Source organism: Boleophthalmus pectinirostris, unplaced genomic scaffold (genome assembly GCF_026225935.1).
Source record: "Boleophthalmus pectinirostris isolate CB_2022bp ecotype Guang Dong unplaced genomic scaffold, ASM2622593v1 HiC_scaffold_5, whole genome shotgun sequence".
Classification (NCBI taxonomy): Eukaryota; Metazoa; Chordata; class Actinopteri; order Gobiiformes; family Gobiidae; genus Boleophthalmus; species Boleophthalmus pectinirostris.
In genome coordinates, this window is record NW_026571404.1 from 18,148,139 (window position 1) to 18,171,261 (window position 23,123).

General features: G+C 39.0%; 1 protein-coding gene across 2 annotated transcripts in view; it reads left to right on the plus strand.

Moving 5' to 3' along the window:
- macrod2 (mono-ADP ribosylhydrolase 2) overlaps positions 1-23,123 on the plus strand; it is a 676,928-nt gene that overhangs the window by 590,652 nt on the left and 63,153 nt on the right. For both annotated transcript variants that reach the window (XM_020921400.2, XM_055162427.1), the window contains exon 9: positions 18,701-18,779. In XM_020921400.2, the coding sequence (XP_020777059.1) occupies positions 18,701-18,779 (79 nt within the window). The remainder of the gene's footprint in view (positions 1-18,700; positions 18,780-23,123) is intronic.

The following is a 23,123-nucleotide window of genomic DNA, read 5'->3' on the forward strand; positions in this document are numbered from 1 at the left end:
GCTCTGCAATATCTCCGGAAATTAGCTTTTGCCTTGAGCACATACAATGTGCAGTATATTGAAAATACATATAGAGCCCACTGGCATCTTTACAAGCAAGAGTACTGGAAAGTGGGCTGGAGTTATATGTGGTCATAGCATATTATTTATTTACTTTATCTATAGTGTACCTGTTCTTTATGCATATGTACTGATCATATTACTCTAGACAATGTGTAGTTTCAATGTCAAGTACACAATTAAAGTGACTATACACAATTTTTGTCCATGTATTTGAGCAGGATTTGATTGTAAAAGCAGTTCTTTGGATCAAAATGAGACTACTATGCGCTGTCTGCATCTTTTTATAGATATTTTTATTGTCCTAAAACCAGAAAGTGAGCTGTTAGCATGCTAATTGTCACTCCTTTGGTCTATGAAAGTTGTGGAAGTGCTTATAAACTTATTTTGATGAATAATTAGGATCCTGCGTTAGGAAAGTGAACTAGCTTAGACTGTTGGAAGCCATATAAAATGAACTAGTTCTATTTTTCATGTTTTTAAGGTAATAATAATTGTCTACAGCGTCTTTAAGTTGTAATTCCTCTACTCTAGAAATTTCTGTACTCTTTAAAATCCAACTTGACCATCAGGCCACTGGTAAAACATGATCTTGATTGGATTTGACAGCCTTTCTGAATAATAGACACTTCACTTAGACCATTTCTCAGCCAACTTCTCCACCTGGACCTGGTTAGACATGGCTCCCTGAGGCCCGCTCCCTGGTGCCGAGCAAATCTCCATAGCTTCATCCTTGTATTAGCTGCAGATCTATGGGCTGTACATTAGCCTCCTCATCCATCCTAATGGGGCGGGGAGGATCTCCTTAAGTCTGGACCAGCGGGGTCTCCTGCGCATGACTGAGTGGGTGCTGGGCTTTTTTCTCCTTTGGGCTCCCATGTGAAATCTTCTGCATGCTTAGTGACTCTTGTTCCTCTGATGTAATTAGTCCCTGGACACTTCCTTAACGGGCCGTATTTATCACACACATTAATTAGTAGCAGACTGGATGTATTACTTTGAAACTAGCGGATGTCCTTGTTTATTAAAGTATTAACAACAGGGGGGAAATACTGACTTATCCCCCGGCATTAGTCACTTAGTAAGTCCACTCATTTGTCATATAGCCACTCTGTATGACTCGCTTGTACTTATCCTTGTTTGTCTTTTAAGTGCACACATATATAGTGATGTCCTATTAGCATTATTAATTACAGTAGACCTCAGCGCCCTGTCGTACAGCATAGTCACATTAGCGTGAAGTCATGCGCTGGCAGAGCTGACTTTGGGGAGGCTTAAGAAGGAAACCCAGAAGAATATAGGCTAAAGGAATTCCATGTAAAATGCTGGAAAAAGTAGAACCGCTGTTTCTCCATGTGGACAGGAGGACACTCATGGACACCTCCTTGGAGAGATGATCATGTCCCACACTGGAGGGACATGATCTATGGATGTGTTGGAGGAAGTGTCTGGGGTAAGGGAAGTCTGGGAGTCCCTGCTTAGTATACTGCTTTACTGCTTAGTAAAAATGGATGGATGATTCCTGTGACGATGCTGCTTTTTTCGTGTGTGTGTGTTTTTTTTGTTTTTGTTTTGTGCAGCTCAAACACAGACACTTTTTCACACCCACTCCTCCTATTGTTCACAGTTGCATTGAACAAATCCACAGCTAGTGTGAACTCAGATGACTTATTTTTCCCTTTTCAGTGCATTCTAAAGAAACTACCTGAATTATGTTAGAACTGAAACTGTGAGTAAGTTTTTGGGTCTATATTTTAAGTCATTTAGGCTTGATTTAGATATTTTGAACATGTTCTGAGGAAACATATATTTGTAGAAGGATGTTGACATAAGTAAGAACAAGTAAGATGCCCTGTAAATACATGAAATAGTTGTTGTGAGAGAAGAGGATGCAGAGGATGTGTTTATATGAGAACAGATGATTCACCACAATAACCACTGGAAGAGAAATTACAGTATAACTTTATGTAAGGTCTACTGCTCCCAGCTCCAAAGTCTTAAATAATTCCTTTTTCTTTCTACGTTAACTTTGTTTCAGGAAGTATGTCTGGTCATTCACAAACTTCAGCTTTGACCATCGGTTGCCTCAATTTCTCTTTTTGAAATGTCTGAAATATCCCCGGGCTACAAGCTGAGCCCCTCTGTCGGCAGCTGCTGTTTGTTTGTGAAAGCCCACCACATTGTTTCAGAGCGCTATTAAAAATGCAGCCCATTTCCATTTTCGCAGCTTGGATCACATATTAGCCCACAGATATCCCACTTAAGTCAACATGTCAGGAGAAATTTCAGCATGGCGGGACTGTTTGTATTTGATCTGCCAACCGATTGGAATAGCTTGGTCTGTATCCAAGACTAAGACTAGGCATGCTTTCCTCTGCTATGAACGCTAATTAGATCCACTTTAGCCATTTCATTGTTTCTCAGGGGGATCTCTTGAGTTGTTTTGTTGTTGTGAGAATTGGTTTATTTAAAAGGCATTGTGCAGCCTGTTTTTAGTAACACACAAGTGCAGCCCGTGGGTTGGAGCATAAGGCACAGGCAGCTATATAATGGTTTCAACTACACAGATCCAATCAGAGTTACCGGAGGGACTCAAACTTCTCCACTCTCGAGCTCGGACTGGAGATGGGAGAAACTTTTGGACTTAATTGAATGTGTTCGGAGATTGACTTTTAAATCTTTGGTCTTTATTCTTACAGGCGTTGTGTTAGCCTCATCCCATGTGAATGTGCACTAAGCAGATGGATTTCTAAACTAAAATGACCAGCTACAATGAGCTTTGTAGCACAGATAGCGTTGTCAATTCCCCTGCCTTACATGCAGCTCCATACACATTGGGGAGGTCTATTTTATCAGTGCCAATTTTGAAGAGTAAGTGTTCACTTGTTTTTTTAAGAGAGGTTTGTATGTATGCTTAGACTACCACTTAAAAGTTTGGACTCACACTCTCATTCACTAATTTTTGAATACTTCTTCTACATTTGATGTGCATGCAGCAAACATCAAATATATGAAGTAAGATATATGGAATTATGTCCAAACATTTGACTGGTTTAAATAGCACCAATACATTTTTTTTCACTTTTTCTTTTCTTTTAATTCCATACATCTTACTGCATATATTGGATGTCTTCTGTATGTACCAAATGCAGAAAGTGTAAACATATAGAGAAAAAAAACACTGAATGAGATGATGTGTCCAAACTTTTGACTGGTAATGTATGTCATTGTAACATTTTGCTTGATTGCATTAGCACATTCTCTTAATGGGTTGTCAAAGGTGCACAATATGTAACGTTTATGGTGGTTTGTACATCTCCCACTTGTCTTCATGGAGATATCCTGTAATATTAGACAGTATGGCATTATCTATTTTGCATTTATTAAATTAGAACAGTTTTTATTGCAAGAAAAAAATAATAAAAAATAAGCATTCTTACTGTAACCTGGCCTGGTGGCATCACATGCTTATATCCACAGAGAAAGTTTAATTTCATATGAATTTCATTCATATAGAAAAATAGAGCCAAATTCTCTCCACGGAGACAAGCAGGTAACCAGTCCACCTGCAGAAAAGCTTGTTTAAATAATGTTAAAACTGAAATACATATTACTGTAAAAGCAATATTAAAACCATTCTCATTTTCCATCTGAAAAGGATCTGGTAGAAATTCACTCTACTTGGCCACTCGAACAAAATTTACATCATGGCTTTGTAAACATCAATTTTCTTTAAATGAAATACAAAATGATTATTCATTGCTTGTTCTAAAATACCTTCTTCAAATTGAGTGGTACAGTATTTTCGTTCTCAAAATGCTAAACAGTTGCTATCTGTGTTAATTGGAAAATGGTATGCATCACTCCAAGCCCTAATCCTGATTCGGATCATGTTCCTGGTTTGACATTGCGTCTCTCACAGGCTAATCACATTATATTTGGATAAAGCAGAGACACGCCTAAGCCGATTGAAAATGAGGCACCTCCATGAGACACCTGTGCGTGGCTGACAAGGGTCTGTAATCACCACTAAAATAGTTTCAAAAGAAATACATTTTAAGAGTCATGTTGGGTAAGTGACATCCTAAAGATTTGCATAATCTGAAATCTGTGTCTGGATTAACATTTGAATGTGTTATGTACTTAAAAAGATAAGCAGACCTCCTGAGATAAGACCAGGGGCTCAGTGTCAGCACTCACTAATGTTGCACTGTTAGATGTCTACATTTATTTAATGCCCTGGGAAGTTTGTGGTCAAGTGAAAAGTGACTATTGTTTTCTTCTGTAAATTCTATTTAAATGCACACTATACGTAGCATTTCTGATGGTGTACCAAGCACATATTTGTATCCACAGAGATTTTATTGCTTAGAATAACAATTTTCTACATCTTGCATTTTATAAATTACATGTTTTTACTGATAGAAAAACCTTAAAAATCTGCATTCTTACAGTAAGTGGGGTCACCTCTCCTCAGATCTGACCTATAACTTGATCTGGTGGCGTCACCTGATGTCCATGGAAATAGATACATTTAATGTCATAATATGGAATGTTCAAGTCAAGGCATTTCCATGGACACGTGTAGGTGGCCAGGGACAGACTGGGACCAAAAAATGACCCTGGAATTGGCCCACGATGATAATTACCGCCCCCTGCTGTTGGTACGCCAGTGCTGGACTTTTCCAGAATGCACAGACTGCCACTCCACCCGTGGCTGACACCTCATCAGAAAAGTTACACTGTGCACCATTAAGCCTTTGTGTTGTATATTTAAATACATCTAATTGAAGGCCTTAACAAATTAAGATCATACTGACAATGTATTTTGCCAACATTAGCATTAGTGCACAGCCAAGATTTAAGTAAAACTATAATTAGGGTTTTAATTAGCCATGTAGTTAGTGTTGTTACTATAAATAATTAGGACTAGTGTTAAATACCCAAATCATTTGTGATGGTGCATTAGCCTCAGTAGAAGCTGTGAATACTATATCTTCTCCAACTAATGTGTGCAGATATGATATGAAATCCCATTCAAATACATCTTATAATGCATCCAGCGTTACTAGTCCCTTACGTTTCAACATTACCCAGTTGTTTCGGCTGTAGTGTACCTTTACTTTTTATTTTAATTTGACTTGCAACCTAAGTGATATTTTATCTGCTCTGAGTAAATAAAACTTCTTGAGCTTAATCAGAAACAGTTCTTACTTCAAATTAATTCATGGTACCTTTAGTCAGGCATGCCACTGGCAATCTCCATATTGTATTGTTTCTTGTGGGTTACTCCAGGCGACGTTGTGGGTTGGCCTGAGGATACAACGCCACTGTTTTTGAACAAAAGTCAGTGCAAAACAATTCATTAGATATTAGACATTAGACATATTCACATAAATTATTCTTATTACCATTCGCGTATAGTCAGTTCAAACTGTCTTGTCTGTACTCAAGACAATACAGTGTATAGTTTCTAACGTCTGAACAGTCTCCAAGTCACCCCACTGTAGCCACGTCCCATTAGTTTTACTGCTGCCTGTTACTGCATACAGGAAACTCAAACCAGATAATTTGCTCTTTTCTGAGACTTTCAAAGACATTTTTTGAGAGAACTGCTATTACTTGTATCGGTCCGTCACAGCGGATATATCACCGGCTTTCCTTCTGTCTCTTTTTAGTAGAAATGTTTTAAAGTTATGAGCTTGTTTAAAGTTTCCAGAGACATATTGCCTTTATGGATCTCGCCTTGTCTTATGTTTTGTCTTTTTGATGGTAATCCAAATCCTCGGGCCGTCCACGAATCATTTTCCCTTCTGCTGATCTGTCACTCCGCATAAACAGCTCTCAGACTGCTGGTGAAGGAGAGGTTGTAAATTTGCGTGATGTGTCTGACACAGTCCAGATCCCATCTTTACACACTTTGTAAGTTATGTGGAGCTGCACCTCAGCTTTAAGGCTTGGGTTTCGCGTTTGATGTCGCCCACTCGGCCATATGGTGGAGCTCTCAGCGCCTCTGCTTCTGCTCTTTATTTCCTGCTATTACACTTCTCTTGAGTTGCACCGTGCACTAATGTCACCAAACCTGTGCCGTCAGTGGAAGATGAGATGCTACTGATACCTGCTTTCACTTTTCTGACTTTAGTAGGGCTGTCATAATATAAAATTTTAGTGTTAAAATTATTGAGAGAAAAATGATAATTAATGCTCCCACTTATAATTTGATGTGACTTTTTTTTCACCTCCCAAATTATTAAGTGTTGCTTTTTTATTTATTATTTTTAAATATATATATACAGTTATCTATTGTCTAATCTTAACATCACTACTCATTTTGAATTATATAGGATGTAGGTGTAGTTTTCATAGCTGATTTTGTTGTATTTATTGCTTTTTGCCCTTTAAGCTTTCTTTTGATAGATGAACAATACTCTATGATAGAAGAGTGGGAAGAGGCATTCAACATTTTCTACCTTTTGATTGTGATAAACTTTATATGTTGTCAAATATAAATTATTCACTCCAGCTAGGGTCTATTAATTTAGCCACTTTTTTGGACAAAGGTCTGAAAAGTAAGCAATAAGCTGTGCTGTTAAGAATCATTTTTGCTGTTTGGATGTCATATACATATTCAATATATTTATAAAAAACATTCACATGTTTATATGGTTCATAACTTATAAACTTGAATGGATTTGACTTCAGCACAAATACTCCTAATAACTGAATCATGTCATGTACCTGTGTATGCTATAGGATGTAAAAGTACTTCTAAAAGCCAAAGTATCACAGACTGGTGTTGTAGCATAATGAGCTGTGATGTCTGTGGCACAAATGGTGACTATTTCCCAGATGAAATAATGAACACTACACAAGTAAACGCGTCGCCTTTTGGATATGAAAGAAAACCCCACTATAATGAATCTTTCTTTGAGCATTTCGGGGCTACCTCACACGCTGTATGAACACACAAAGCACAACTAGCTCCATCTGAATGTGACTCTGGCATCTGTGTGTTCTGAAAGTAACAAAGGGGTAATAGCTTTAGCTTCAAGAAGGTGTTTGTGAACAGGAGTGCTTTCTAATGAGCATTCTCTGTGACCTTATGGCATTTTGCTGCACAGGAAATACACCGCACATGGCTAAAACCTGGGAAAAATCCATTAGCATTTCTGGTAGCGAGGGATAGGGCTGCCCACGCACTCTTTTGCATGTAAGTAATGGCCCGGTTACAAAGAACACAAGATCTTGTTTATAAGAACATTCAATGCTAAAGAACCATCAAGCACCTATATATATGTAAAAATATAATCTGAAATACATTCCATATGGGAAAAAGGTAATACAGAGCAAAAAAGTCTTGCATTTTTACTAGACATATATTATTACTAGTTTTCTGTTGGCGAGTCCAAAACCTGCTTGACTCTTGTGGATGGATTAACTTGCCTGTCTCTATGGAGATAAGCAGGTGACACCTCCAAGTGATGATATGAGTCAGATCTGTGAAGAGACGAGCCCACTCACAGTAAGAGTGCATGTTTTTCAAGGTATTTTTCAGCAGTTAAAAACACCTAGAAATGAGTGAATATAAACATATGCTTAAAGCTACTCTGGCTACGTTTATATGATGACGGTCTGAAAAGAAGACGCAAAAGTGGAGTCGCGTCTTCACTTTTTATTCCACGTTTAGACAAATGTTTTCAGGAGGATATCTGCATGCATATGGTGACGCAAAAGTGTGTGGAATTTGATTGGGTATGCATGTACTTAAAGTAATAAAGGCATCTTTGGACATGAGGAAGTTTTCACGCCACGCATCTGGTGCATCCAGAATTTGCCAGAGATAATTGCAGATCATTCTCTGTTCACTAATAGTATCTCTGCATATTCTTTACATTTGTTGGGATGCCTCCCGTAAGTTTATTAGAGCTGCCAGTGCAGCTTGAAGGTCCAACGCATGGAAATGATCCAGCATGTTTGTTTCTGTGTACTGTATATGTATGTGACATAAATGCATACGCAACGCAGGCAGATCTGACCAGAGTTTTCTTGGGCAGTGTAGATGGAAATGCTACGGCGGATTATATTCAACTTTTCCACTCTGGAGGTTTCAGATTTTTGTGTTTTTAAACCCCAAAAACGCCATCACCGTCTAAAGCAAAGGCACTTTTATAAAATATTTTGTCGTTTTTACCCGCAAGCGTTCTCATGTAAACAGGCCTTCTGTGGGACATTCCAGGCAAGCAGTTTCTCCATGGTGTCAAGCCGGTGATCCAGAAAGATTACATAGTACAGCTTTAAGGACTGACATGACAGGTGACAATTTAATGCTACAATTTAAACATGATATAATATCAACAAAACAGTAACATTTTTATAAACCAAATCAAATCAAACAATCTAACTGTAAGGCCATATTTTACTCCATATATGAGATACAATGTTCTTTTTTTTTTTTCCCCTTTCATGCATCTCAACACTCGTCCTCTTTGTCAGACTTGTGTCCTGTGTAAGATGTCATCGGTGGTGAGACAGATCAGTGCGCTCCATGCTGCTGTCAGGGGCCTTTTCACGCTCAGGTTTGGAGACTGTTCAGACTTCTTTGACACAAACTGCTGTGATTGGATTCCCATTTGTCTGGCAGCTTTGTGTAATACTCAAGGACTTCACTGGACCACATTCTTCCTCCCAGGAAACCCCCCCAGAACCGGCCCGGGCCCAGACTAAGCAAACAGACAGTAGAATGGGGAACAGGACATGCTAAACACTCTTTCTTAGACTCCAGTGTGATACTCTGCATACAGAAGAGAAACTGTCTCTCAACATGTGCTTATTTCTGTTCCTATTCATCCACAAAAGCGTGTTAAATTTGTGAAATTGCAGTAGACTTGGTTATCATTGTTTTTGATAAATGTTTTATTAATTCTATCATACATGAAGCATTAATGTAGCTCTATTTTTCTTATCTTTTTTCCCCAAATAATTTAATCAGAGTATGAGCAAAATTCCAGCTTTGTGTTGATTCAGTTCTTAGACGCAAAAAAATTTAAATACAGTTATTGTGAAATAAAGTTGAGATATACTTGCAAAGTAAAGTTGAGATAGAACATGTACTCAAAAGAACCAGAGCCACCTAGGCACAGGGCGATTTAGCCAATAGACTATGAGAAATGTACTAGTATGTTGTCTTCGTGCACATCAATAGATTCCATTATTTACACAAAACAACATTGTTCCCTGCTGTTTCCCACAATGTCTTATTCTTGTAGTTTGTGAAAAACGTTTATCTGACTAGAAACACGAACTCTTATAATAATTACAGTAAAATAAGCTTGGGCAATTGTGTTATAGCTTAAAGCAAAATCTATTCTTCCTTTATACCCTCCTCTCAACATGGCTAAGTCAGCCTTAGCTCCCTCCCACTGAGCAGTTATTGACTAAAAGAATAGGAAAAATGAAAATATTAGTGGATTTGACAGGCATGCTGGATCGGCCTTATAGATCCCCGAGATGCACAGCAGAAGACACAAAGCCAGATGTATCTAAGCAAGTCGCCCATCCTTCCACCTGACACGAGACCAAACCTATCGGGCATCAATAAGGGGATTGGCAGAGCTGCAGAGGAGTCGGAGGCTAGTTGTAGATTTAAGAGGCTCAACAGGAGGGATGAACTCACAGTGAGAAGAAATCTATTCTAATTCAACAGGATTCAAGCAAGAAGCGAATATTCTGAGACACTGTATCTCTGCAAGTCATACCGACAAAATGTGTGTGTGGGTTCGGTATATTTACTACACATACACTTGATATTCATTTTTCAATAGTTGGGTAGTTGCAGAAGTGCATTATTAGCACTAGATGAGACAGAATTTGTTAATGTGATTGGCACCAGTACATACATGTAATTTATATGTGACTTAATTTTGTGTTGAAGTAAACTACATGTGCTGTTTTACTTTATTATCCAAGTAAAACTATCCAAGATTGAATGAGTTTGATTAAATTCCCCAGTGACACCCTTTCATTAGACCTTTAATAATTGGTTTACATTCATTATTCCTAAAAAGGTTTCTGGTTCAAACTTTGTATCATTAGCCTTTGCTGAAGAGACAGAGGCATTTAATGTCATGACCCCACTTTAAACAAGGGCCCTTAACCTTAACATGGTCCTTTGTCTTGTGCCTAGTTAAAGTGAACCATTTAGACTGAGTGAAAGGCCCTGTGAGTCTGTGAGCCACAGATATGCTGTTATAATTGATCCTGGATGGTTTATTATTCATTCAAAAACATCATAAATGACTGAAGAGTTTACAAACACGTAAAGGTCTCAGACACTGATCATTTTGTATGTAGGTGAGTATTTCCTAGTTCCTTTCGTTGAGATGACTAGCACAGATTTGTCCTGCACAGATCTTTGGCAGAGCTAGCGTAGCGTCATGAGCAGAGATGCTGCAGGCTGCTGGTGCAGGGTCTCTTCATTAGAATGCAGCCATGGATCATAGGCACAGGCTCATATTAGTGTGCCCTTCATGGCTCGCCTCTGACCTGGTCCACAGCTGCACCTCCTCTCCTCTTTATGATTCGAAAATGACCCAATCTTTCACACTCCCTCTGCTCCCTGCACACCACAGCATGTAGTCCATCATTCTAATTATTTGGCCATTTATATTAATTGACAAATTTGTCAGGAGAGTCTATAATGCACCTCATGTCACATGACAAATGTTCTTTTAATGTGAATCCCAAATACCTGATGGCACCGTGGTCAGGACATGTCCCATAAGGACTCCTGAAGAACACTCTAAAATGACCGGTGGGCTGAGGGGGCTGCCTCATTACTGTCATATGTGAGTCCGAGTCATACATTCACTCACTGCATTGTCAGTTACTGTTTAGGGTCCCTGTGGGGAGTTATTGACATTTCCCTTCAGTCTGTAGGGGAAGACCTCATCACAGTTAAACAGCTAAACGATTATACATTCAGCCATTGTGCCTGGTTTGGCAAACAGTGCAGTTGAATGTAAAATCTATAAACACTTTCAGTAGGACAAAATCTGAATATAATGGGAAATAAAATGTGCTGTATATTTTTCTGCTGGCCAGGGCTTTAAATCAGATAGCAGAGTGTCTGCTGCTGGCAGCACTAGCCGGAGCGCGCTCAGAGCCTCACAAAGTCAAATGCTGTCTCTTTCAGTGTGAGAACACTTTCTGAAAATGTGAACTCAAATGCTGTGTGCCTGCAGCGCTCTGTTCTGCTGTCGACAGCCCTGTGCGCTGAAGCCGGATAATACACTGGAACTATTTGTTCAGCTTTAATGTGTCAAATGTGGAGGCAGGCTGAGCATTTGTTGAATTAACATACAAATTGCTGATGCATTATCTTATGGATTTTTCCAAATCTAGCAAGACTGCATTTTCCTGTCAGTTAAATATTTTGCTTTGATCCAGATGTAGACTCTGAGTCCCTGATGATGTTGAGGAGATGAAATAGGCCGTCTGTTGACCGTCTTCAATCACTGCTCTTTAGTCACACAGCGCTGAGCACTCAGCTCTAATTGTGTACACAAGCATTTATCCAAATCTGCAGTCTGCATGGAAATATTCTACACACTCCATTGACTAGCCCATCGTCCTAATCATGATCTAGTGAGCACCTACTACAGAGTGCGTCTGCGGTGCGGCGAGCTCAGCACTTTCCTCAGAGTAAGAGTGTGGTTCTAAAGCCCTGTGTCAGAATCCTCTTTTGATGTATGGACGGAGGCGTTTTGTTCAAAGGGATAACCTTTTCTGGGCACTTCTTTGAAATGATAATTCCCCCGCTGCTGCAGGTGGAGCTGTGCCGCTCTGGCAGACAGGGTCAATCAAAGTCAAATGGAGACGCAACTCCAGTTCACCTCCTGACTGCTGCTGTCAGCCTGCACCATGACCTGTCCCTGCTAAAGACGAGCACTGCCATAGCCACTGAAGAGATGCTGCTTATTAATATAGGCCCATGTATCTGTGTATGTGACTATTTACCATCAGTGCTCCTGTGTCTGGCGCGTGCTCCGTTTTTTTCACTGAGTCTTTGAATGCAGCGGTGACAGGGGCGCAGGTGGGTGTAATTACATCTGTAATAAGACCTGGAGCCGCTCCACCTGCTTCAAAGTGCAGCCTCTGTCCAAGCAGCAGCGCCGCACACAACAAAGAAGACGGATGCTCACTGATTATGGCTTTGATGATGCAGCGAGAAGCCTGTGTTTTATGGGCAGATATTTCTGGCTCAGAAATAATTTGTTGGATTTATTCAATCTGTCTGGAACAATGACATGTTCTATCAGTGTATGAGGTTGCTGCTCATATGCACCGTATGTCATGTCTGTCCATAAACAAAACAAAATGCAATATATGTACAGCTGCGTGATATATTCATTTCATTATTCCTCGTCAGTGACGGTGTGGGCCATAGCTTCTGCCGGCTCCGACCTTGAGCAAAAGCAAATAAAGGAAATGAATGAATTTTGCAGACAGTGTTAATATTGTATATCAGTCTCCTGTCGCTGCTGTCCATCTGGAAACATACATGAAACATTCAACATCAGGCGTCACCGCAGTGACTACAGACACACATCTCCCATGTGCCTTTGCTCCAGCTGGGGTAGACATGCTAGGGCAACCTGTCCCTGTTATTGTTTGTCACAGAATCAAGATGAAGCGGCGAGAAACGAAGGGTGCGTGTTAGAGTGGTGCATCTGACTCCACTGATGCTGCCCCCCAATGTAATTATGGGCATGGGTGGCCATGACATCATCTGTTTAGTAGTCCTAAAGGAGAGGGGTGGGCGGGGGTGAGCCTCAAACACATACAAATTAAAAGTCAGTATTGTGTGCAGTAAGTGAATACACATCTGGTTAAAATCTGCCCGCATCATGTTCCTGTGTGTTGAGTGCAAATGAGTTACAAGGGCACAGGTTGAACAGTGGCCATTTTGTTTTCATTAGTTTCATCCTGTCATATTGCCCAAATTCAATTAGCTCTGAATTCATTAGCGTGAGGTGAACAAAGCTCAGGAGACTATCCAAACAAAATGGCATAAACATACAGCTTTTGTCACTTGTAGACCTACTCTCAATAGGAAGAGTAACCAACTTTTACTCAAGTAAGAGTACTGTTATTTCAAACTAAATACTATTAAAGAAGGAGTAAAAGTATTATGTCCAAAGAGAAGTAAATGAATATGACTAAACACAACTTTTGCATTTAAATATATTAGTACACCAAAGGGAATGAAATGGTCCTGTGCACTGTGCATTTAAGGCAGATATGAAAAATGCTAGAATTATATATAAAAACACCAGGAAATAAATTGAAACTTTAAATGTCACTAGAAAAACAACAGATTCCTTTTCCTAACCATGGACCTTTATCTTTGTTACGCAAGCATTTATAAACTCAGTAATGAAAAACAAAATTAAATTGGCAACACATTTTCATTTGCTTGTTACTATTATTGTTTTTTAAAGGAAATGACTCACAATGCCTTGACTGAACTTTTGCGGAAGCTGTTTTTGATACGATGACCAGTTTTTCCAGATGAGACGGGGGACCTAACCATATTGCACTCACCCTTTGGCAGAGGGCCCCCAATCAGCGATGAGTAATGACCAGACAGTCCAGCATGCAGTGATCCCAGCTTTCTAATTAGTCTTCCATTAACTTTTTCAACCTTGATGACTGCGGGGTGCGCTCTCAACACGTACAGTAGCAGCCGCACATGTGCACCCACACACCTTTGCAGTCCTGCCTTTCTTCAAACAGGATACCAGTTAGATGTTAGTTTTCATTTAAAATCTTATTCACACTTATTATTGAGGGCATGTCCATACACGGCTGAAATAAGAGCCCCGAGCTGGTGTTTTTGGGGAAGTGACCTACATTTGAATGAAAGTACAGATTCATTATTTTGTGGCCAATGTGAACAGTGTGGTCCTTTTGTATGTGGTATAATACGTAGTGAAGAATACAATTAAAGTTAGAGGCTCATTTTCACTTCACTTTCACTAAATAAGGCACAGTATAATCATGTAACAGGCTTATAAGGTCAGATTTATGTAGTGCGGTTGCATCTCCAAAGGGCACTCTAAACACTTTACACACCACACAACACTAGTAAAGTGTCTTGCCTAAGGACATAACAACAGAATGCACTAGCAGGAGTAGAGATTGTTTCAAACCCATACTATTTAATACATTAAAAATTTTCAGTTGCAAGAGTTTTACTGCTAAAAAAGAAAGTATTGAAAAACAGGCATTCTTCGCCTTTCCACAGATCCGACCTGTAATTTGGCCTGTAATTTTGGAGTGTGGTAAGTTTAATGCCACAGTGTGTAACATTCCATACAAAACAATAACATCTCCATTAGAGTGTGGATCGGGACACATTTTTCTGTCCATGCTCAGCTCGCGTCCAAGTGCAGTGATCGAATCTGACCCGAACTCGATAGGCATTAAGATATCTGTGTCCGAACCCGACCAAACCCGACACAATTAAAATCACACTATTTTCATAGGCCTACTAATGACACATGTAGGATATTGTTTGTGTTTGTGGCCTTTAACGGACACAGAGGCGAAAAATACATAGCGAAACTAATGAGAAGACTTCATTACTCACCTCTCTTAAAGATGTAAATTTAAAGTGCAGCATCTCATCCACATTATCCATAGAAATTGTTTTCCGGAAATAATGACATCAAGTCCACAAAACCCAATCCAGTTTGAGGCATTCTTTGAAAGTAAAAAGGCAAAAGTACTTCCTTGTGTGTCTGTTTATGTCTACTCAGCGCACGGATTGAAGTGAAGCTGTGGATTAGCGATAGTGACTCTACTTCCTGTGGACTTTATTGCCAATCTGTTATGCTTTAAAAATCATGTATCTGAAGTATTGCACCACATTTCAGAAATAATAATAACACAGCTTGTATCTAAACTAGAAGTGCAGTGCTCTGATATTTTGAACACTTAAGAGTCTCAAAGTGAGTGGTTTTACTGTAGACAGGAAACAACAATCTCAGTGGAGGTAAGCTGGTAGCATATTTTCCGCAAGAAAAGTTTCAAAATGCACCTGTAACCATCTTCTTTTGTGTAAAAAAAAAGAAACCAAAAAAAAAAAAAAACATCATATCTTTTGCTGAAGTTAGCCTGCACTATACATGTGTATCAGCACGGAGGAAGCAATGACTATTTTACGAGTATTATTCTGTCATTTTTTTCTTTACTAAACAAAGCGTCACCGTGGTTGTGTTGTGGTGGTGTTTTATTCAACTCTTTGTATACAGAGAGAATGTCAATACTCGCCTTTGGTATTTCAGGTTTTGTTTGGCTTGGCGCTGTAGCTCACGACTGTCAGAGGCCATACCAGGGCTTTCTGATCTGCCAAATAAAAGCAGAGCTGAGCCGCGCTGCAGAATATGAATGAAGGGAAGAGATTGACAGAGACTGAAAGATAGAGCTGGAGATGGGTTACACCACTGCTATACCTTTTCCTGTTTGGTTTAGTTCATCCTCTGTGTGTAGTAATCTTTTTCTTTCTTTCTTTCTTTTTTTCCCCATGTTGTCAAAAATCAGTTCTCAAATACAAAATACTACCAAAACTAGATAATTATTTGAAAATTTCTCTAAAAAATATGTCTGTTTTCTTTTAGTGGTGGGTATTGAGTTGTGCATTTTCTCAATATTGAAATAAAGTTTGAAATTTTAGTAACATTTGAAATAGAACTATGTTGTCAAAAAAAAAAAATCTATTCTCAAATACTAATTTACACTAAAACTAGATAATCATGTGGACAATAGTCTCAAAAAATCTGCCTGTTTTCTTTTACTTGTAGCTACTGAGTATTGTGTATTTTCCTCAATATTGAAATAGAGTGACATTTTTTTTACGTAATACCACTACAGTCAAATATTACTGTTATATACTGTATATGAGACCGCATGCTGATCCATACAGTGGGTTTTATTCAAAGCATAATTTCTGGTTCACCATGCTTCACAGCCAAGAGTGGGGTTGAGAACACAGCCATAAAAGAGTAATGGGGATTCCTGGGGAGCTGCGGCATCCGTGGCCTTCACTGCCCAGCGGTATTTGCACAATCTTGGCTTTATCTGTTTGTCAGTAAACGCGCCACTTCAAACGGATACTCAAAGGTTTTATTTTTACTGCGAAAGTGGGTCCACGTTTTATTCGAAAGATCAAGACATCAGGCCAAATAATATGTCACAATCTGGATATTCAGTGCTAGCATTTACCGCAAAGAACACATCATAAAGTATTAATAGATAAATGTGTGCGAGAGCAGCAGGAGAGGGCTCTTTGAATAAGGTTCCTGTGTTTGGTGAGGTCAGAAAAGGGTCCATAACTTCACTATCCTACACATAATGAGGGCGGAGAGATGCCATTATGATGTTGTGTGAAATTGCCATTATTCAGTGAAGCGATTATCTGTTCGGTGAGTGTGAATAATACACATGGGGCTGGCTGCATGTTCACAGCTGTACAGAGCACAAGAGGGGAGAGTGGGTCTGTTTTTGTGGGTCTGAGTTTGTCTTTCCTGGTCTTCTTTTAGGCACATTATCACACATGCATACATTTCAAAATCTGATAACCTTAATAAATTGATAACCCAATAATGAGATCTGATTTGTGTGTGTGTCGGGTACAAAAGGAATCTGATCATCAAAAAGACTTGTGATATGTTTTACTTAATTAGTGGATTTTTTGAGTAATCCTTGTATTTGGAATACAAAGTACAATTCATTTTAAAATAAGTCTTTATCATTTTCTATTTTGCCCCATGCTTCTCTCCATGAAGATGTTACCTCGAATGTTCCACAGTATGTCATTACACTTACCATATTTCAGACTACCAGACTACAAGTCGCTCAGGAGTATAAGTCGCAACAGCCAAAAGATGCGTAAGAAAAGCACATATATAAGTCGCACTGTTTGGCGGGTGCGACATACTACAGAGCAACTTATAGTCCGGAAAATGTAAATGTGTAATGCCATACTGTGGAACATTTGAGGTATCATCTTCATGAAGAGAAGCAATAGAATAGAGAACAACAGGCTGTTAATGTAACATATGAACAGTTATTCAGTTAACTATAGCATAAACAACAACATAACAAATTTACCAAACTCTCCATCTCTCTCCAGTTCACTAAATCCATTGAATTCTTCATCCTCTGTGTCACTTCTGAACAACTCCATGACCTCCAAAGGTAAATGGAGCATCACTTCCTCTTCTTCGTACCTGTTGTCAGACAGACACATTCCAGACAGATTCCAGCCTTTCTAGATCCCAAGAAGATGGTTTCAGTTGTCACTGAAGTCACTAAATTTTTAATTTTCAGTGGTACAGAATTAATGGTGTCAGATCGGTGTAGAAGTGAGCCCACTAACAATAAGAATGGAAGTTTCTAGATAAATCAAAGCCCATGTTATTGAGTAAAAGCAAGATTGATATATTTGATGCCATAACAGGACATTCCAGACAAATTCATATGATCTCCATGGCGACAAGTAGGTGGCAGACCCTCCACTAGAAAAGTTACATAGTGGATCTTTAACATGGCCTTTCAGTAATTGGTTCCAGAAAGCAGTTAATGAGATGAGATTTTTGTTATGCATGTATGTGAGAGCGCGCCACTTTATTCCAAAATCTTTGTCACGTTAGTCATTTAGTCATGCTATGAAACACACAGTAGTAAAATAATCATTTGTTGATGCTACAGTTGCTGTGTGGGTTTTGAAAACTGAATAGAAGTTGGTAAAAATCATCACCATCTGTTCTCGAATCAGAAAACATTAAGCATACATTCATGCTGTTAGTGTTTTACTTTCAAAACAATTGAGGAGAGGAAATTTGAGTGTGCTTTTTTAAACAACACAAAATCCATAATAAAAACAGTTTGAACCTTGTATTATAAAGACATTACAGACTTTAAAAAAAACAAATTGAAGTTTAAAAAAAAAGTTAAACGAAATTGGATTGGAGAGAGAATTTCAAGGTGTTTTTTTTTTTGTAGTAAACTTTTTCAATTATTACAAATTATTCAGGTATGATAAAATATGTTTAAACATTGGATTTGAAAAGACATTACTGGACGAAACAAAAAGTTAAAACTGTGGCAGAACTGTAAAAGCATGTTCCAAAATGATACTGAATATGTCCAACAAATAGCAAGTAAATAAATAAATAAACACTTTTCTATGATGTTGCATTTACCATTTATGTCATAATCTTGCACTGTATCGTCATAGTATTCTTAAACACTATACTACACTAATATTAGTAGTATCTTTCGTGTGTATTTGTCTTAGAACAGTTACAAGTCTCTCTGCTGAGCTCCCTGTGTCTCCCTAATGCTGATGTAATGCGCAGTAACATGATAAGAGCAGGCTGGATGGCGGGTGGTCGTGAATGGGTGGTTGACTAATTAGATTTGTGAGTGACTTTGATTATTTCCCGCTCGTGTACGCTCTTGTCATCAGATGTTTACTTGTCTTGGCCTTTTATTCTCCCATGCCCTTCACAATGCAGACCTTTAAGAGCCAGGATGTTGCGCTAATTGCTTTACCATCTGTGTGTCTCCTCCACAGATCACACGAGTCATATTCTGCGTCTTTCTGGAGACAGACTTCAACATCTACAAGAAGAAAATGGCGGTTGTTTTTCAAGGTAAGTCTGTAGTATTCATATGATGTGTTTATGCTTTAAGTTGTCTCTGATGCAAAATAAACAGTTCTTCTTTTCATCTAATGTCACCCAAACAATTATGACAAGACTATGAGCTTGGACTGTCTTTACCAGAGTCACAATGTCACAACAGTATTGAATAGTACTGAGTTTGCACCATGAACCCTGTGGTTGGTGGGTGAATACTTATCGCACTGTGCCACAGCCTGCTGCGTCCTTATTCTTTACTATGAACCAGAAAATTGGTCCACAGATGCAAATGAGCTTGTTGCCTCATGCAGTTACATGCTGTGCTATTCAAACACATGCTTATAATTAGCACTGTCCTCAGCTATAAGCCCCACTGTGTAACATTTCTGGGGACTGCCAAGCCACCTGCTTGTCTCCTTGGAGATAGGTAAGCCATACTCTGGAACATTCCAGGAACTGACACCAGGTGACTCTGTTGTGTTGTGGAGCAAGCTGCACTCACAGTAAAGATACACGTTGTATGTGTATTATGTGGCCATACCAGCTTGTCAAAGCCTGATCAGATCTCAGAAGCTAAGCAAGACTGGGCCTGGTTAGTACTTGGATGGGAGACCACAGGAAAATCAAATGCCACAGGGGGCATCAGTGTCCTTAGGCGTGTCCTTAGGCAAGGCACATCACTCACATTGCTTAGTATGAAAGTGGTGTGTGTGAGCGATGGTGGTGGTTAGAGGGGCCAATGGTGCAGATTGTCAGCCTTGCTTCCGTCAGTCTGCCTCACAGCAGCTGTGGCTACAATAGTAGCTTACCATCACTGGGTATGGAGTGAATAATGATTTGTAAAGCGTCTTTGAGAGTCCAGAAAAGCTCCATAATGGCCATAATGAAATTTTACATTATAAAGAATGAATTTGTCACCTGAATTAAATGTGTTTTATTTTTTTATTAGTATAAGTGAACACACACTGTCTCCTCATTGTTGTAAGAGGTTGTTGACATCTATTAATGCAAGGAAAGTCTGTCTGTGTTTCTTTGTTTTTTGTTTGTTTGTCTGTCCCACGCATAACTCTTGAAGTACTCATTCAACTGATCTCACATTTGGAGAGTGTCATCCTGATGGTGTGGGTGTGCCGTGCCAAGTTTCATGTTGGCAAAAAATGACAAAGATCTGGTCATTCTAACTTGTAAAAACTCACAATATTCCATAATTTTGCATAATATCAGACCTTTAACTGTCAGATTGGAGATTTGTTGACCTGGTTTATGGTTAATATCTCTGTAATTACTGCACCTATCCACATGAAGCAAACATTAACATCTTCTCTGTGAGTATAAATAAGCAGAAATAGTCTTAAGAAAGTGGTGCTATTTTTCAACACCAAAGTAAGCTATTAAAACACCATAGGAAATTGATTTTGTATTTAGTTCTTCAAGTTTAACGTGATACATGGAACATTTTTACTACTGCAATAATATCTTCATGAAGACAAGCAGGTGACACACTCAAATCCATCATTAAAACATGATGAAAAGCCCAAGAAGTCCTTTCCGAATACTTTACTAATGAGAAATACTGAAGCTAAATGAAGCTTTAGAGATGAATGGTCTATTCTGTACAGCTCTTTTTGTTGCTCTATATTTATTGTAACCTGTTTTAACCTGTATAGGACACAGGAGCTCATATATGCACATCTGCAGCTGGAGATAGCCTGCCCCTAAAGCACCTGAATAAAAAGCTGTCAGGGTTGGGTGGCACCTAGAAATGTTAAGAATGTGAATACATCCGACGGCCATTTGGGAGATTAGCATTTATTCCACAGTGAATCTCTACAGATGCTTTTAATAGGATTAGGACTTGTCAGTGAAGCAGCAAGCTGATATTTAACATAATTGATAATATTCTGATGTGCGATTTGATTGACTGTAATAATGGCTCCTTAACTGTGAACAACAAAACTCCAGGCATGCATAGCAACCGCTCATTCTCCGCTCCGATTCAGTATGCGAAATAAACAAACATCCATTATCTTTCTACTCCCACTTTGCCTCGCTGTCTCTCTCTTTCTCAGGCACATTCAATTCCCTGCCCTATTCCGTGCCATCATCTTTTTTTTTCGGGGTCCGGGCTGTGATGGGGGCTCCACGGAGGATTGCGTTGAATAGCTGGGGATGCTGAAAGAGGCGCCTTGGCTTTCGACAGACTAGCATTACCTCCCATTTTTCCCGTCTCCCCGCCCGGCCTCCCCAATGGAATATGTGGCTCTTAGGCCCTCATCTGCAGCGCTCCCAGATGGAGAGTGTTTTGTTCCCCGTGCTGCTCCGTCCTAGTCATCTGGCTCTACCCTGAAAGATTACATTCTGCGGAGAGAGAGAGGGAGCGTAATTATATTGGCTGCCCCCGTGCACCCAGAGCCTGTCTCATCATATTAGCGCCCTGAGATGAGAATTCAGGGTTGTTGTTCTCCAGTTATCACTCGGAGCATTTACAAGTGCTGTCTGCTGCTGGATAAATGCGGAGTGTATAGTCCACTGCTTTGATAGAAACTGCGACGCACCCAAACAACAGATATATGGGCTTGTCAATCTTGCAGATCATAAAGTTTGCCAATTATTTCTTCAGACTTGTATTGTCCTTGGTTTAGATAAAAAAGTTTTGCACAAATTTTAGTGAGTTCAGAGGGAAATGGACACTCATAGAAGAGCAAGCAGATGAGATAATATCACTAATATTGTTTACAACATGAGCAATACTAGATTACTGAGTATATTGTATACAAAACTACCTCAAAAAGAGACAGGGGTCACTTTATCGCTCCCAACTGTGATGGGGGGCCGGGGTCAGGTCGGAACTTACAACAGAATTGTATGACCATGACGACGCAGATTATATTCTTTGAAAACCACCACACTTTCTTTACATATCAGACAAACTACACGGATACTTACACTGAACAAAAAAATAATTAGTCATCCACTGTTCTTTGAAAACTCGGCACTGCACATGCGTTGATGGTCACTTTTAGATCTCAAACTTTTCAGGTAACAATTCAGGAACAAATGTAAATATGTCATATAATTATTTAAATATAAATATAAATACTTAATAAAAATATCATTTTTAAATGAAAAAATCAGCAAAATACAAGATGCAGATGTGTTATTATTTGCCAAAAAGTACTTAAAAAAAGTAGGCCATGACAACTTTTCAGGATTGCTTTATAAGGCCAGTTCAAGTGTTGGGAGCCAAAGGGGCGTGGCAAGACGGAGTCTTAGTTTGAAGACCCCTGATCTACTGTAATCTGCTCATTAAGGCTTTAAACTGATATATCTGCATTTTTGTGTTTCATTGTGTTCAGAGTTTATTTGTGTTAGACTTGTTAGAACCTCAACTAATACATTTTCGCATGTTCCTTATGCACTGTTTAAATATAATCTGAATATTATTACAAAACAAAGCATAAACAAATCCAGATATTACATTTTTATTCAATTCCATTCTCATTTAGAATTACTTTAGTTTATGATATAAATCTAACAACTAAGAATGATAGTAACATCTATGGTATTTTCCATAGTGGAACATTTGGGAAGTACACTGACACTGTTCTAGGATTTAGAAAAGTCCAAAGTTTTTGGGGCACAACTCCTAGAGAAATAGTGGTGGAAGTAAGTATTCCTGATGAGATTCTGAATTTTAAGACCACATATTCAAATGAGATATGGTTTATTTTGCATCGGAGTCCAATCTTTTGTACATTTCATTATATTTTAGTAATGTGGAAATTAATGTGGAAAGTGGGAAATACTAACAATAGGCAAATAGACAATTCTAACATTTCTCTCTAGTACTTTTCACGAAACCACTGGAAAAATAGGAGAGGAAATTAGAAGCAAAACTCAAAGCTGACATTAAATAATACAAAAAGGTGAATAAATAACATTCAATGAGAGAGCTATTTTATAATGTGAACTTTTTCCATGACTTGAGTAGTGGGCCATTAACCAGTGTTATTCATGAATTGTTAATGAGCTCATTCTTTTGATTAAATGCAAGGTCGTTCTAGCAGACTAACAACGCAGACACGGCGATGCCAGGCAAATAGCTTTTCCTCATCTCAGTCATGTGACCTTTGACCCCGGGGTCACGGCCAGCCTCATCGCCGCTTTGTGTGCACATGTGGGAGGTCGCCAATATTAATCCCATTATGGACAGAGTGGCGGGATAAGTGTAACATTCACTTTCAGGGTCGCTTTGAAGAGGAGCCGAGTTTTACCACAGCTGACCCCCCTGTCCTCAGAGCTTTTACTGTTATAGTACTTTAGCGTGGATTCTGGGAAGGTCTGGTCGAACTTAAT